This window comes from Lynx rufus, unplaced genomic scaffold (genome assembly GCF_022079265.1).
Source record: "Lynx rufus isolate CCGP_SWC_20201006 ecotype Redwood Valley unplaced genomic scaffold, mLynRuf1.p SCAF_13, whole genome shotgun sequence".
Classification (NCBI taxonomy): domain Eukaryota; kingdom Metazoa; phylum Chordata; class Mammalia; order Carnivora; family Felidae; genus Lynx; species Lynx rufus.
Window position 1 is genome coordinate 16,520,001 of NW_025814827.1, and position 18,048 is coordinate 16,538,048.

General features: G+C 38.3%; 1 protein-coding gene across 3 annotated transcripts in view; it reads left to right on the forward strand.

The window, feature by feature from the left end:
• GTF2A2 (general transcription factor IIA subunit 2) overlaps positions 1 to 13,157 on the forward strand; it is a 24,280-nt gene extending 11,123 nt beyond the window's left edge. For all 3 annotated transcript variants that reach the window (XM_047075037.1, XM_047075035.1, XM_047075036.1), the window contains exons 2-5: positions 4,859 to 4,979; positions 5,715 to 5,819; positions 10,586 to 10,712; positions 13,127 to 13,157. In XM_047075037.1, coding sequence (XP_046930993.1) covers positions 4,908 to 4,979; positions 5,715 to 5,819; positions 10,586 to 10,712; positions 13,127 to 13,152 — 330 coding nt within the window. In that variant the 5' untranslated portion in view covers positions 4,859 to 4,907 and the 3' untranslated portion in view covers positions 13,153 to 13,157. The remainder of the gene's footprint in view (positions 1 to 4,858; positions 4,980 to 5,714; positions 5,820 to 10,585; positions 10,713 to 13,126) is intronic.
• Positions 13,158 to 18,048: the final 4,891 nt, after the last annotated feature.

Here is an 18,048-nt window from a genome sequence, read left to right on the forward strand (position 1 = left end):
TGTTGTCAAGTGGGCATGACCTAAGAGTTGGTACTCCTACTTTGTCAAGTTTCTCTCTCTATTGGGACCTCTTGTTGCCCTTTTTAACCCCTCCCCCATCCACCCACGTAGATTTTTTGCCTTAATTTACTAAGCAGATACTTATTTGGCTTCCATTATGAGTTAGTTGCTGTTTGTTCTAGACAATTGGTTTACTTCCGTGAACAAAACAGATAAAAGCCCCTATTGGAAGATGCAAAAAATAAACATAATTACATAACATGTTAGAAGGTGGTAGTGCCATCAAAAACACATAGCAGGAAAAGGGGAATTGGGAAGTTCCAAAGTGGAGGTGCAAGTTGGTACTTTAAGTATGACCATCAGTTTAAGGCTCATTAAGTACAAGGTGTACTTGAAGGAATTGAGAGAATCAAGTAGGATTCTCTCTGGGGGGAGAGTATTCCAGGTAGAAAGAACAGCCTTTTCAAAGGCTTACATAGGCAGGTACTTCCCTGTCATGTTCTAAGAATAACATGGAAGGCAGTGTGTCTGTAGACATACTGGGTGAGAGCAAGGGAGAGATGGTAGGTCTGGTTGGAGAGATCATAGGCAACCAAATTCTTGTAAGGACTGAGTGAAATGGAAGGTTTGGAACAGAAAAGAGGTATGTTCTAACTTAAGTTTTAACAGATTACCTGGCTGCCAAATTGGGATTAAAGTGTAGGGGCAGTGTGGAAGCAGGGAAACCAGTTAGGAAGCTAGTTCAGTAATCCAGTGGCAGATGATCACAGCACAGACCAGGGTGATAACACATGGTGGAGTAACATTGGAAATGGTGAGAAATGGATGGATTCTGAATGCACTTTGAAGATAGAGTTTACAGGATTTGCTAGGGATTAGATATGGAGGTGAGATGAGGGGAGTGGAGGATAACTTCAAAGGTTTTTGTGTAAACCCATAGAAGTATGGAGTTACATCAACTGAAAAGGGAAAAACAAAAAGTAAAATGTTGAGTAGGCAGTTGGATCCAGTAGTGCCTTCAAGGGCAAGGTATATGCTAGCATATGAATTTAGGAATCATCAGCAAGGATTATCCTGAGGAATGAGTGTAGACATCAAAAGACCACTGACAGTGATTTGTGACTTAGAGAATTCAGAAAGAACAGGGTAAACTAACAAATGATATAGGGAAGCATAAACCAGGGAGTTGAAGAGAACAACCCAGGGGCACTTGGTGGCTCAGTCGGTTAAGCATCTGACTTCGGCTCAGGTCATGATCTCACGGTCTGTGAGTTTGAGCCCTTTGTCAGACCCTGTGCTGACAGCTCAGACCCTGAAGCCTGCTTTGGATTCTGTATCTCCTCTCTCTGTCCCCTCCACCTCTCACACTTGCTCACTGTCTCTCAAAAATAAACATAAAAAAAAAGAAAGAAAAAACGTGTGAGGTCCCAGAAGCTAAGCCAAGGTCCTATATCAAAAGGGAGAGTCATCAGCTGTGTCAAATGATTAAGTCTGAAGAGGACTAAGAAATCTGGATTAGCTTCACCAATGCCGTTGGTTCACCATCTGTTTCATTTGAGTGTTGGAAGCAAAGCCTGTGAGGAGTGAGTGTAAGAGAAAATGGGAAAGGAGAAATGAGAGATGGTGAGTGCGGGTAACTCTTGGGAGTGTTCCTTACAGAGGAACAGAGAAACAGAGTGCAGCTATGAGGAAAGGGAGTTGAGACTTTTTATTTTATTTTCGAGAGCGAGAGCACGCATGAGCCTGGGAGAGGGGCAGAGGGAGAGAGAGAGAGAGAGAGAGAGAGAGAGAGAGAGAGAGAGAGAGAGAATCTTAAGCAAGCTCCACGTTCAGCTCAGAGCCCAGCCAAGGGCTTGATCAAGGGCTTGATCCCAGGACCCAGGGATCATGACCTGAGCCAAAATCAAGGGTCACATGCTGTACCAACTGAGCCAGCCAGGCGCCCCAGGACTTTTGGTTTTTTTTCTTCCTGAAGATAAGAGAAGTAGCCACCTTGTTTATTTGCTGATGGCAATGATCCTTAGAGATGGGAAATTAGAAGGTCAGGGGGAGAAGGACTAATTCAGTTGTTGGAATAATATTCTTGAGTGTACTAGAGGGATAGGCTTGATGCACAGGTTGAAAGATTGTATTTGAATAACAGCATGGATGGTTTGGCACGGTGACAGGCAGTGAGGCAAAGTATGTGCATGTAGATGTTGGTAGGTGGTTTGGTACCATCTTGCGAGTCTGGAAGTTTCATTGCTTCATTTTCCTAAGTAACGAAGAAAACTTTGTATCACACTATGACAAATTTTTAATATTTGATATTAGCATTTTGACATAACCACCAAGTTATTTGTTCACTAATACTTATTGAATACATACTAGTCATTGTTCTAGATGTGAACATTTTCTAACTGTGAACAAAACCCACTCTTATGGAACATCTATTTTAGTGGATGGCAACAGTAAGCATATGTGTGTCAGCTACAGTTAATGGTATGAATGAAAGTTAAAACAGTGTAAGGGGGAAGGGAGGTAGTTCTTTTTTTATAGGTTGGTCACAGAAGTCCTTTCTAATGAAGTGACATTTGAGCAGAGATGTGAATTAAATCAGGGAGTGAACCATGGAGGTAGTTGGGAAGAACACTTGAAGCAAAAATGATAGTGCAGAAGCCCCAAAGCAAGAATATCTTGCCTTATTGAAGACCAGCAAGGTACCAGTATGGCTGCATCAGAGTGAATGAAGGAGTAAGTGGAAGAAGGTAAGTTCAGTGAGGTAGTAAGGGACCCAGAGGATGTCGGCCTTGCAAACCATTAGGAGGACTTTATTCTGAGGTAGGATGCTGCTATTGAACATTTGCAATACATGAGAGATGTGGCTTCATTTATGTTTTAAAAGGCTCAGTGTGGCTGCTCTAGGGGCAGGGGTGTTATAGGCAATTGTAGAAACAGGGAGAGCTCTTACAGGGCTATCGCAGTAATCTTGGTGGCAGATGATGAGGACTTAATGGTAGCCCTGGAGATGGCAAAAGTGGTCACCTCCTGGCTATACTTAGAAGGAAGAGGTCAAAGGATTGGCTGACAGGTTGGATGCAAAGTGAGAGAGAAGCTAAGGTTGAATGTAAAATTTTGGGGGTGTCCTATTTACACGAGACTAGATTTACTATTTACTAGAGTGAGCAAGCTGAGGACAGAAAAGGTTTGGGAGGGACAGAGTCAGGAATTTGGTTTTTGTCACATTTCATTTGAGCTACCCTATTGATACTTTCAGGGAGTGTTGAGGCAATTTTATATATGGCAACAAGGGGACAAGGACTGGGGATATACATTTGGAAGTCATCAGCAGATAGTAGTAAAAGCTATAAGCCTGAATGAGCTAACTAAGGGAGTAAAACATATAGAGAAGACCTAAGAAGCCTTCAGGCCCTCCAGTAGAGGTCAGGTTGCTGAGGAGGAACCAGGCAAAGAAAACAATAGTAATATCCACTGAGTTGGGAGGAGAGGATGGAGTGTGGCATCCCAGAAGCCACAGAAAAGGTTTCAAGAAGGTAGACGTGATCTCCTGTATCAAATTCCATGGGCGTATAACGTGAAGATTGATAACTAACCATTATTTTTGCCGAGCTTTACTTGATATAAAGTCTCCTGTCCATCTCTAAAGCTGAAAGTGCCATGAGGTCAGTGGTCTTGTGTATGACATGTAGCAGCAGCTCAAAATTTGTTGAAACTGTACTACTGCCACCCTATTTGAGCCCTCATTTCCTTCAAGTATGTTCTTCAGATTGCTGCTCATTTGACCTTTCCTGGCATGCTTCAGTGGTTCCCGTCATCTTCCCTGTAAAACCCTGGTGTCTCTCCTGGCGGAACAAATCCATCGTGTCCTCTTTCTCAGCTCCGTTTCCTACCACTGCCTATTCATCCTCCTTAAACTGTATCATTTCATACTCCTTTGGCTTTACTCGTTCCGTTCTTCTTCTTTTGCTTGGCTGAAGTCTAGCTTGAAGAATCAGGAAGATTTTGGTAACCAGTCTACTCAGTCTACTCAGTCCACAGGTAGCCTGCATCATACACTCTATAGATCTATCATAGTTACTCTTCTCTATTGAGTTAAATCCTATTTTTGTATTTCTGTTACCCTGTCTAGAGTGTAAGTTTTTTAGAATCAGGAGTATATCCTTACTTATCTTCCTGTCCCTGCTGCTTATGATAGTGTGATCTTCTTGATAGGCACTCTGTAAATATCAAATGTTAAGGAAAAAAGGCAATGAAGCGAAGGCATGTACGTGGAAGCTGAAGACTGTCTGGATTAGTGACTTGGCAGTAAGGAGAAAGGAATGGTAATACGTGATAAATTCATTCTAGATTAAGTTAAAAAGCAGACTTTTAAAAGAAATAGCAGGGGCGCCTGGGTGGCGCAGTCGGTTAAGCGTCCGACTTCAGCCAGGTCACGATCTCGCGGTCCGTGAGTTCGAGCCCCGCGTCGGGCTCTGGGCTGATGGCTCAGAGCCTGGAGCCTGTTTCCGATTCTGTGTCTCCCTCTCTCTCTGCCCCTCGCCCATTCATGCTCTGTCTCTCTCTGTCCCAAAAATAAATAAACGTTGAAAAAAAAAAATTTTTTTAAAAAAAAAATAAAAGAAATAGCAAAAATATACCTATATCTGTAAATGAGTATACCTGTACTTTGTGTAAAGGAGAATAAATGCCTATGTCAAAATAAGAGAAAAGAATAAGTCATTTTTAACTGTTCTTTGTAATTCTTAGTTATAAGGCAATTTGCAATTATTAAGGGTTCGGATAGCATATATTAGTATATGAAGTGACTGTATTACATACATGGTTTATAATGTTTAATACTTTCATATTAAATTTTTAGGACATCAATGCAAGCCTGAATAAGAAAAACAGTTCCTTCCTCCTAAGCCATGGCATATCAGTTATACAGAAATACCACTTTGGGAAACAGTCTCCAGGAGAGCCTGGATGAGCTCATACAGGTGGGAGACTAAACATCAGTTTTTATTTAGATGGATCTATAATAGTTTTTGTTATATCCTTTGTCTCAGGCAGAGATAGGACATTAGAGATCTTAGACTCTCTGACCCTGCAAGTTCTTGTACATTATACCATTCTGATGACATGGTTGAACATGCCTAATTTTTCAAAGATGACTGTTAAACATAAAAATTGAGAGTATTGGTTTTCTGTTATAAGAAAGGCATAGTCTGTGTAGCTTTAAGATAATTTTGGAAAATTTCATAGTCTTTTGAGATTTAAATTTGAATTTATATTTCAATTTTAGGAGAATTAACCTTTAAACTTCTCTAAGAACGTTTTAATATTATTTCCATTTGCTTTCATACATTTTATGAGCTTTAATGAGATTAGGGTTTTTTTAGTATATAAAGTCCTGTGGTTTTTATTTAAAAGAAACTTGGTTCCTTCAATTTACTGAATGCCTCTTTCCAGACACTATAAAGGAGTGATAGAGTTTTGTCCTGGCAGTGTAACATCACTGCATGTTTTCTTTTCACAATGCTGTTTGAGTCAGGACAGTGCAGGAAAATACAGTGAGGCTTTACTTCCTAATTGTCATTTATGGCACAAAAGAGTAAGAGATTCTAGTTTAAGAGGCTCTGGTTAACCTCGGTTAAATTTTAGATGATAACTCATATGTATGTTGTCTTTAATGTCCTTCCCTAAAGGGATTTACGACCTTTACTTTTTCTCAGTCTCAACAGATCACCCCCCAACTTGCTCTCCAAGTTCTCCTTCAGTTTGATAAGGCTATAAATTCAGCGTTGGCCCAGAGGGTCAGGAACAGAGTCAACTTCAGGGTAAGGATATTTTCCTAAAATTTTGCAGCTTATACCAGTGGTTATTACAACAGTGCTTTTTAGGATCCGTACATAATTATTAATATAAAAGGAAGAGATGGCTTAATCGAATTTTGGAACTTGTTTTATAATAACTATACTTTTAACTGTTTTTTAAACTTTATTTATTTTGAAAGAGAGTGTGCCAGCAAGGGAGGGGCAGAGGGAGAATCCCAACTAGGCACCACACTGTCAGCTCTGAGCCTGATGTGGGGCTGGAACTCAATAAATCCTGAGATCATGACCTGAGCTGAAATCAAAAGTCAGACACTTAACCGACTGAGCCACCCAGGCGCCCCAAATTATACTTTACTTTTAAATTCTGTATACCAGCTCTATCCACCTAACGTGAGATACAGAGTTGTTTTTAAGATTTTTGTTCCATTGTTTCACAAATCAGCCTATGTAGGTTTAGTTGCCTTCCCTCCAGAGTCACTGAGGTCTCAAATGCCCAAACCCTTATCTGCAGAATTGAAGGTAAATGAGAGCTGTCTCTCCGGTTTGCTTATGTTTTTCAAACTCTGACCTTCCCTCATTCCAGGGAAGTGCATTCATGTTGCCTCCCACCTACTCTAATGAAGACCTGAACTGGTGGTAGATAATGATCTGTTCTGGTAGCTTGATCTCATTTAACTCATTTATACTTTGAACAGTAAGCCCAAACTGAACAAAGCTATCTTTCTAAACTGGATGGTAAATCAGACTGAAGCCCATTGCAAGCATCATGGTAAATAGAAAGAAATAATCTTACCACGTTGATATTAATAGAGTCATAATTTGGTTATATTTAATATTTGTGCTCATGTTGTTAAGGGATACCATAAAGTAGAAATTAAAAGATTACAGTATATGAAAAGAACATAGAGGTCAATTGATTTAAGAGAAGTATAGAGTTTGGGGTTTTTTTAATTAAAAAACTTTTTATTTAAAATCCTTTCTTCAACCTGTCAGTGTCTATTACATACCAGGCATTGTGGATCTTGGGTATACAGAGAATAATTTTAATGAAGGGATAAAGTCTGCATGTATTTTATGTAATAAATCTTATCCGTTTCACATGCGTAAAAGTTATCTGGAGTAAAATGTACCTTTATAAAATTTTGTCAGTAGATTCTTGAATTTTACTGGCAAAATTAGTTTGCTGTTTTGTATAACCGGATGTACAAACCTGCCAGGTTTGTCATTCAGAACCTGATGCTTTAATTCTAAGTTAATACATACATTTTTGCCTATATAGACAATTTGACTACTTATCTTCTAGTGGTATTGTAGGTTTCCAGTTTGGGTCTAGTTAGGTAAAGTTAAACATGGACACCTGTGTGGCTCAGTCTGGTTAAGTGTCCGACTTCAGGTCAGGTCACGATCTCACGGTTCATGGGATCTCAGCCCCACGTCGGGCTCGGTGCTGACAGCTCAGAGCCTGCTTTGGATTCTGTGTCTCCCTCTCTCTAAAATAAATACAACATTAAAAAAAATTAATCACAATTTGACATTTGCATCTTTTGCATAGTGTTTTATAAGTTTGCCTGTTTTCCAATAGCTAGTAATAACTACTCTGTCATAGCTCGGGCTTTCATTACCTACCTCTCCCATTACAGCAAACTTGTTCAGAGTGTTTGCAAATAACCTATTTTGCTTGGTCACATTTAAGTCTGTATTATTTGTAATAATTTTTACTAGCCTGGGGGCCCATTACATGTTAAAAAGGTCAATGTATATATTCACCAAGGACCTTGAAATAATTTTTAGGGAGAAAATTCATATTGAACTAGTCCTTTAAAAAGTCAATGTGTGCTTTAGAAAAAAGTATGCTAGCAGGTGAGCGTAATGTTAAACTTGAAGTAGTAATTAGGCATTAAAAGATTTAATGGTCAAGAAAAACCACCCCTCTAAAAACACTGACAGTTTCCTTTTCCCTATCTGGTCTGTTTCTACCAAGAACATGTATTAAGATATTTTAAGAATGTTGCCCAGATACAGATATATGTAAAGGTGCATTGAAGACATAGTTTGGCCAAATTAATCACGGTTTAAATCAGTTACTTGAGCAAAGTCAAGTATCTTAGTATTCGAAAAGTTCCTTAAATACATTGTTTGTAATGTTTTTGAGACAGAGGGAGACAGAATTCAAAGCAGGCTCTAAGCTGTTAGCACAGAGCCTGATGTGAGGCTTGAACTCATCAACTGGGAGATCATGACCTGAGCCAAACTGACTGAGCCACCCAGGCACCCCTTTGTATACATTTTTTTAAATAAAATTTTCTATTCTCGAGTCCTTATACTTGAGATATATTAGATTAGGACTTGGACGAAGATACTATAAATTAAATATAGTATTTTATATTAGGAATTCTAGTTCACTAAACAATTCTAAAAAGATTCTATCATTCATCTCTTCTTGTGTTTACATTCTATTAAGCCTTTGTTGGCTCAAAAGTTGCCTATTTTACTCTAAATGTTAGCATTGAACATAAAATAGTTTTCGGGCAAGTTTTATAGCAATTTCACAATAAAATAAGGGAAGTATATACATTTATGTTACAACTAACAGAATTTCAACATGTATTTGAAAATATCCTAGTAACATGCCTTGTTCAGATTATTGGCATAGCTGTCACCAACTGGATAGTTCGCATTCAGGGGTGCTAGAAATGAACATTAAAATTGGCATTTAGCTGTGTAGCCTTCCAAAGGCTCTAAAGAGATCTTTTTTTTTCAGTTAACACTATGTCTGTAGGTTTTCCATGCCTTAATCTCACCACTCCACTAAAACTTTTCTTACCACATTATTTATGGCTAAACCTAATGCATAATTTGTGACATTACATTCTCTGTTGAAACCCATACTTCCTTGAAACCATACTATCCCAGCTTCTATTCTCTGACCCCACTGTCTCTCAGACACTTTTTTGTTTCATTGTTGGTATTCCTTAGGGTTATCTAGGGCTCCACCTATTCTCCTTGAATGATCTCATCCAACCCTGTGTCTCTAAAGTTGATAGGCTCATGCTCCCAGGCTTTCTTCCACACTCTAGCAGCTTTCTGCACATGGTGACTTAGGTCTCAAAGTCAACAAGTTCCAAATCAAACTGGCTTTTCCTATGATTGCACTGTTATTGGAGACAGAAACTTGGGGATGAACAGATTTTGTCTCCCTACCATAGCGCATTGTTACCTGGTATCTCTCCACTTCCATTTCCTTGCTGCTACAGTAAAGCCACTCTCATCTCTCTTGCAGGCATAAAAGTCTTCGGCCTCTATCAGGACTGCCTCCCCCCCCCCCCACCCCCAATCAATTAATGTTATCACCAGAAATGCAAATCTGATCATGTTATTCTTCTGCTCAAAATCCTTCACTGACCTAATAATAGGTTTAGGATGCAGCAAATCTTTCCAAGGTTCTCCAGGATGTCCTCCACCTTGGGAGCTCATTTAGCTATCCCATTCCAAATATGTGTTTTACTTTCTATTGTCCCACCTCTCCTTGACTTGTACTCGCTTTTCAGGACTCAACTTCAACTTCACTTTGTGAGGGGAAGCCTTCTGTGCCCCATGTCTTCCATACCCTTGGGTGCCCCTAGCTTACTTCTCTTTCATAGTACTGCTATACTGTATGCTTTCTTGTTTTAACGATCTCCCCTGCTACCGTATGCTCATTGATGGCAGGGATCATATTTGTATCCTCAGAGCCTAGCATAGTCCAACAAGTGATAATTATTCATCTTTTTAAAATTTCATGAAGTCATTCACAACCATCATAGTTTCCCTAATCATTCTCACTTGATAGAACATTTAGGTAGAATCCAGTTTTCACTATTACAAGTAACACTGCAGAGAATGTTTTTCTGAATTGATGGTTTGGGGTTTATAAATCTCTTACCAAATAACAAATTTCATTTGTGAAGATTCCATGTGTATGTGTCTGTTTTGATGGCATTCAGCTTGTGTCTTTCCTTGCACTTTTACCGCATTCTTTGAGAATTTCCTTTTTATTTAAGCACATATTCCTGCTCCTAAAAAAAACCAAAATACTTCTTATCAGTTGCACAGGACAATAATGTAGTTCCATTGGCTATATATAGCACAGTAATTCATCCAAGACACAGGGTTAAAATTTAGTGTTTCTGGGTAGTCCCTGCTTTTGTACAAGCTCAGAGAATTAACACATACAATAAAATGTGGTTGAAAAACATGGGTTTGAACTGTGTGGATCCACTTTCATATACGTATTTTCTCAATATTTCTCATGATTCTCTTAGTAACATTTTATATGCATTATATTCTGTATTACAAAAGTAAGCTACAGCATAGAATGTACAAAATGTGTTAATCAACTCTGTTATCAGTGAGGCTTATTAGTTAAATTGGGGTGGAATCAAAGTTTTTACATAAAAATTCAAGTGAACTTTCATCGTGTTGCCACAAGAGAGCAGTACAAATTCAAATTTCCTTCCAGCTTTTTTTACATGGTTCAGGTAAGTAATTTGCAGACTCTTTGAGAGCTGAAAATAGTCTGCTAACTACAGCATTTAACTACTAGCAAATTTATCTAGGGTGGTGTTTTTGGTTTATTTTTTCCCAAATGACAGGTTGAAAATTAAGGAAAATCTTAAGGTAAGTATTAAATCATCATATTGTTTTAAAGATTACATTCTTGGTAACTGAGTTCTTAAATTGCCTTGGGGGAAAAATGACTTCATGGTATGTCTAAATGTTTTGTTTTAAAGGGCTCTCTAAATACGTACAGATTCTGCGATAATGTGTGGACTTTTGTATTGAATGATGTTGAATTCAGAGAGGTGACAGAACTTATTAAAGTGGATAAAGTGAAAATTGTAGCCTGTGATGGTAAAAGTAAGTGTTTACCTAATTACTGTGAAAGCAAAACTACTTGAAATCTTGTTTTTTGTGAGTCTTTAGAACATCTTCATCTGGAATTAAGGGGGGAAATGGCTAAGAGATCTGGCTTCTGTCTCAGCTAGATTCTGAATTCCAGGTCTCAACCAGTCCTCTTAATGACTTTAGGGATGAACATTTCATAGGACATGTAGACTAACCCACACAAATTCAATCTGTGTGAGTAAAAATAAGCAAATTAAGTTTTTTCAGTTGCACATTTGAAGTGTTTAATTTTGACAGTTTATCCTATGATTTCTGTGTTGCTGGATGCTTATACGTTTTATATTTAAAAGTAATCGTGTAAAAGAATTTGAAAAACCCTAAGACTCTTATCAGTTATAATGATAAATATCCATTCCCCTCTCTGTTATATCTGTGCAGATATATTTTCCACAGCAGACCTAGGACCTTGTTCAAGTCCTTAAATGTTTCAAAAACTATATGTATCTGCTTTCTCTTCCATGATTATTTCCTTTTTGCTAATTATATTTTAAACATATACTTACTTTTACTTTATGATCTGAACCATTTGTGTTTCAAACAGCTGTTCCTGAAATTAAATAGAGAATACTGTTACTCGCTAAGAAGGGAATTTGGAAAAGCAAAAGAAAATGTAGAAATTTAATACCCTAAATTTCTCAGGTTATTTTGTATATTTGGGGTTCCAAAAGAAATAAGCTAATTACTGAAAAATGTAGAGAAGACAGAAGAAAAGCGTAATATGTAACACCATCTGGAGAGAACGTCACTTAATATCTTACTGCATAACTCTCTAGTCTTATGTATCCTTTTTTACAGTAATAAATGTATGCATACATTTGCAGATACATCATTTTTCATGGCTGCATAAATGCCTTTGGCCCTTTTTTTAAAGAATGAAGTCTTTTCCAGATACCAGCAAGTCTCTGAAAGTAGCAACACTACAATGACTTGCGCTTTTCAAAAGGTTATGTGGGAATAAAGATGGCTTTTTAATATTATCCAATCAAATACTGTTTCCTTGCTTAATGACAGAAAAAAATCTATGTTATTTTATAGTTCCTGGATTATGACATTTCTGTAGGTCAGATTATACTTTTTTTCATATTTTCCTTATAATTAAGGCTAATAGCATCAGCATAACCCTGAGACTTTTAAGTTTTTGTTAGACTGGGGAATTGGGGCATGAATTTATAACTCTTGCACCTCTATCAAAGTAAGTTAATGATGTAGACCAGTACTATTCAGTAAAACTTTCGTACCTATGGAAATGTTCTCCATCTGTACTTTCCAGTAGCCACATAGGGCTATTAAGCATTTGAAATGTGTTAGGGCAACTGAGAAATTTACTGTTTATCAGTTAACTAATTTAAATAACCACACATGGCTTCCCGGTGGCCACCCTGTTGGACAGCACAGGTGTAGACTCGTAGATTGTCTGTTTCAGTTGTTTGAAACATAGCTAAGAACCCTCACCAGTGGAACCACCAAAAAAAAAAAAAGCAAGCAAGAAAGAAACATAGCTAAGAATCAAAAAGTCAGTTAAAGAAGACCCCTGGGGGGGGGGGGGGCCGTGAAGACCCCTGAGCAAATTTACTAATATCAAAGAGTCCACGTAAACATGTGTGTTTTCCTCACAGAAGCTCCTGTCTGGTAGTCCTTAGAGTGTATTACTCTTGCTTAGATGCAAGATTATCTGTTTTTTTCAGAATTCAGTGGATGAATAGTAAAATCAGCCTTACCTACTGCAGTAGCTTCTGAGGAGTGTATTAACTGATCGTCAGAAAACTGTTAAGTACTCCAGAAAAGTTGAGGTTGTGTTGCATGTGTTCTGTCAGCAGAAAAGAATACAATCTTAGAATTTTTTCTTTCCAAAATTAAAATATAAATGATTGAGAAAATGTCATTCCTTAGTGACCAGATGAATGGATAAGCCCTTTTTTTTCCTAAAAGCTTTCTGAAATAGGAACAGTGACAGTGGCTGGAATTTTGGTTTCTCATCAGAAATTAAAATACAATTTTCTCCTCATTATATGTTACGGTTCTTTGTGGTTTAAAATTTGGGGACAGTAGAGGACCTAGAAAAAAAATCATCCTATGGCAACTATATGAACCAAATTGGTATAACTTATATAATGAACCAAGTAATATTAATTTGGTTTTTCTCTAGCATAAATAGGGAGAGCTAAGAATTATCTTCTTTACCTGTGCCTTAAAAAGCAAGTTAAAGTTCTCAAGACATTTCCTTAATCAGCTTCCCCCAACCTTGCCTTCTTTTTCTCCCCACCCCTCAACAGCAGTGCCACTGTTATTTCCTGTTTTAAAGATATTCTCAAAATATTTAAAATTAAGTTGCTCTTTCAATTTATTCTTCTTCTCCTGTTTCCTAGATACTGGCTCCAATACTACAGAATGAATGGGGAAAAAATGGCTTTTTTATGCCATCTTCTGTTATTATTCATCGCTTTTTTGAGGAGAAGCATAGAAGAGACTTTTTTTATTTATTCTAGCATCGCAAAAATGACTACACTGTGCTATACTATCAGAATTCCAATAGAAAGAAGCTTGTAACTATAGCCTCTTACCTTTTCAGCATGAAGAAACAGAAGTTTTTTTTAATAACATTGTTGCCTTCCTAAAACATTCTTTAATAAACTCATTTTAAAACTCAATGTGAGTAATAACTGGTAGAACTATTAAGCTAGCAATATGAAGATATTAGATAAGTGTTTGAAAGCATTTGCTCTTTCCTTTTCTGTAAAGGAAATGCATTCATTTCAGTAAAGTGAAGTTACTTTTCATCAGTAGTAACTTTAGCAGGGGTAAAACCAAATTCTGGATTGGAATTTCATTTTGCTCCATTTTTTGTTTAATGTTTATTTTATTTTTGATAGAGCACGAGCAGGGAAGGAGCAGAGAGGGAGGGAGACACAGAATCTGAAGCAGGCTCCAGGCTCTGAGCTGTCAGCACAGAGCCCGATGCAGGCCTCGATCCTACAAACTGCCAGATCATGACCTGAGCTAAAGTCAGGTGCTTAACTGACTGAGCAACCCAGGCACCCTGGAAAACTTCATCTTTAGCTTCCATAACCAAAACCAAACTAAAAAACCTAACTACATAAAATAAGTCTTTACAGGACATTAAATTATTTCTTAAACTGGCCATATTGGTCATACTTCATACATTTTAAAATCATCTACATCTTAACAATAGATTTTTCAATACAAAGTCCTACTGAATACCTGCCATATCTTTTTTCTTTCAAGTACACAAAGTTCTCCTGTTTGTCAAGCTAGGCATGTATAATAAGAATATGACTTTTCCAAAATATCAGAGGGAGAAGGTCAGGCACTGGGTAGTTAAGTAACCGAAATTTAGTAGCTGACTATAGATGAATCAAGACCAACTATTTTTTTATTTTTTTATTTTTAAAAATTTTTTTTTTCAACGTTTATTTATTTTTGGGACAGAGAGAGACAGAGCATGAACGGGCGAGGGGCAGAGAGAGAGGGAGACACAGAATCGGAAACAGGCTCCAGGCTCCGAGCCATCAGCCCAGAGCCCGACGCGGGGCTCGAACTCCCGGACCGCGAGATCGTGACCTGGCTGAAGTCGGACGCTTAACCGACTGCGCCACCCAGGCGCCCCAAGACCAACTATTTTTAATAACGAGCTGACACTTTATCATTTAGGGAGGGTAGGCTCTTGCCAGCCTCATTCTGTGGTCAGCTGCATTTCCACCTTAGTTTAAAGGTGGAAATGAAGCTACCCTGGGATGAAAAATTACCTTCTTCTCTAAAAGATAAAGCTGCTGAGAGATAATAGAGTTGGCAGTGATCTTCAGCAAAACAGCTTTTTATAAACCTATTAAAATGTTAAATAGGTCTTTGTATTACACATAGTTCTCTTTATTCATTTGTAGAAGCACATTATGTAACAGGTGTCATTAAGCAACCAGTGCTCAAGTCTGATCTATTTAGCAGCACAGACTTTTGTTTGTAAAATAACAGCTATAACATAACTAACTTTATTATGGGTGAGACCAAGTGCTCTGTTACATATATTCCACTGGATGATCTACACAACAACCCCAGAAGACCTCTGTTCCTTTTTTACACATTAACAAATTGAAACTCAACCTCTCTAAATTACCAAAAGTTACGGAATTAGGATTTTTCTTAATTGCAGTTAATCAAAACCAAACCATTTTACTTTGGAGGTTACACATAATGGTTAGGGGACAAGTATGTTGATAGTAAACAGTGGTTGTAGAAATTTCGAGTTCTTTTTTGAGAGAGAGAGGGCACAAGTGAGCTAGAGACAGAATTCCCAGGAGGGGTGGGGGAGTGGGGGGGAGAGAGAGAGAGAGAGAGAGAAGCAGGACCCCAGCTCACCCAATGTGGGACTCGAACTCACAAACCATGAGATCATGACCTGAGGCGAAGTCAGATGCCTAATGACTGAGCCCCCCAGGGGCCCAGAAATTTCTGGTTCTTAAGGAGTAAGTCATGATTAAAAATTTTTTTTTTGTTAGTAATAGTCACTGAGATGTTACAGAAAGAAATATAGGGCTAGAGTTCTGTACCTGTTTGGGAATTCAAAATTCTGTAAATGATATCAATAGATATCCAAGAGATAAGAGAAGCAGCATATGCACCCTGGGTGAGGAGTTTGTTGTAAGATACTGTTGACTGGCCTGACCTACTAACTGGAGCAACAATAACTTGCACCCTCTGGGTGCTTCTGCCAGATGATCTCAGCATGTCAGTGTAAGCCTTGCTCTCACATGGACACTAACTTTTATTTTCACACCCCATTCTAGCAATCTATTCCAGCATTCCCTTCCGAACCTTCCCTACCAACCATCATAGTCTGCTCCAGTCAAGTTTCCTTACGTTGTTTCCTCCATTTTTCATGGCTTTCCTTTTAAAAATCAAAATCCTACCCATCCTTCAAAACTTAAACCCAGTTGTGTCTCTGAGTATATAGCCCATACTGATCTCCTCTTACAAAGGAGCCCTTTAAAGACATGAAAAGACATAAGACACAGGAAGAACGTGGTCCATTTCTGTACTCAATCCAGGTAACTGGTATGGAACGCCTGGGGTTCAGATTTCATTCCCCCCAGTTTAAGTCAGTTCTTGTACTTCAGTTATAGTCACCATACACACCTCTGCTTTGCCCAGGCAGGAGGTCAGTAGTCCTAGGTCACATGTCCTGTCAGTTCTGGTTACTTGCATACACATCACACAGTTGATTCTTTTATTGCAGTGTAGGTGTTCTAATGCTCCCATAGTGGTACTCAGACTTTACTGGAATTACTAAAGGGTCACAGCAAGAACTCAAGCCACTGTGTCCTTTCCCAGCTGGCCATGGGCTCCAGTGATAGTAAGCTTGTCTGTCAGTGTGAAAGAAGAAAAAAATCCATTAGTTTTTCTACTACTAGGACAAAAAGCTGGGCTTTTGTAATAATGTAAAGTCAGTCCACTATAGATGCATTACTAAATGCTATTTTAACACCCTAATAGGAAAGAGTACCCTCTCTGCATTTACTGCCAGATTGGTTGCTGTTTGGCTGGTTTGTTGTGATCTATCTACAGCTAATTTTGGAAAAGTGAATATCTCTTGGTAGACATCAATCACAGTGTGAAAGTAGGTTGCCTTCAGTTTTGAGTGGATCATAATTAAATGCTACTAAGGGTAAAATTTTGAAAGTTGATGTACACGTATGTGAATATGTGTGTGTATATATATATATACACATACATATATAAGATGGGAATATATAAATATATAAGATGGGAAGCCATTATTTGTAACATAGTTACAAAATTTGGACTTAACAAAACAGCACATGGGAAGGGAAAGTAGAAGATACAGTTGACATGGTAGACTGCGAGCAGAATACCAGAGGTCTTGAAAGCGGAGCAAATTAATTAATTAATTATTTAATTATTTAATTTATTTTATTTTTTAAAATTTACATCCAAATTAGCATATAGTGCAACAATGATTTCTGGAGTAGATTCCTTAGTGCCCCTTACCCATTTAGCCCATCCCCCCTCCCACAACCCCTCTAAGTAGCCCTCAGTTTGTTCTCCATATTTATGAGTCTCTTCTGTTTGTCCCCCTCCCTGTTTTTATATTAAAGTCCTCATATGAGTGAAGTCATATGATTTTTGTCTTTCTCTAATTTCACTTAGCATAATACCCTCCAATACCCTCCAGTTCCATATATCCTCCAGTAGTTGGAAATGGCAAGATTTCGTTCTTTTTGATTCCCAAGTAATACTCCATTGTATATATATATACCAAATCTTCTTTATCCACTCATCCACCGATGGACATTTGGGTTCTTTCCATATTTTAGCTATTGTTGCTAGTGCTGCTATAAACATGGGGGTGCGTGTGTCCCTTCGAAACAGCACACCTGTATCCCTTGGATAAATACCTAGTAGTGCAATTGCTGGGTGGTAGGGTAGTTCTATTTTTAGTTTTTTGAGGAACCTCCACACTGTTTTCCAGAGTGGCTACACCAGCTTGCATTCCCAGAGCACGGAAATACAGCACTTTAATGGGCTTTGGGTGGGGGGAGACATATGAAACAAAGCCGAAATAATGCAGGGAAGATAGACAAGTATCCTGGCAGGAGTTAAAATTTAGCCTAGAAGATTAATTGTGGGAATGACCGAGCCCCAGACCAGGGAAATTTCACTGAAAAAAAGTCAATGGAGCTGGGAGTTCAGGGTATTAACAAATACATGGACATCTCTTGACCTGCTGGCCAAGATGCCCACCCTTGGTCCCGTGATGAGGTTCACAGATCAGAGACTTCAAAGGTGATGGAAACTTCAAGATCAACCAATAAACCTATCCTCATCCAGTGCACCAGAAAGTCAAGATCCAGATAGGGGTCCACTTTTCCAAGACCAAAAAGCCTGAAGGGGGAGTATAAAGCCCCAAAGCTGTAAAACTAAATGAAAATACAAGCGGTCCTTCATAGCATTGCTTTAAGTCCTTACGACTACACATGTAAGAGCACAATACATGGAGCTGTCCAAGTGAGAACGCAGTAAATCATAATCCATGGCTGCTACTAAAATACTTTCGAATGAAACTCTATGATGCCTGGCACTGCAAAAACTAAGGAGGGAAGTGATCAGGGGCTGGGAGAAGAGGAGAGACCCTAACAAAATTAAGTTTAGTAATAGGTAAATGGGATTCATGATACTCACCTCACTATTTGAATATATGTTAGGAAATTTCTTAAAAGAGTTCTTGGGTTTTTATCTTAATGCCTGTAATGTGTGG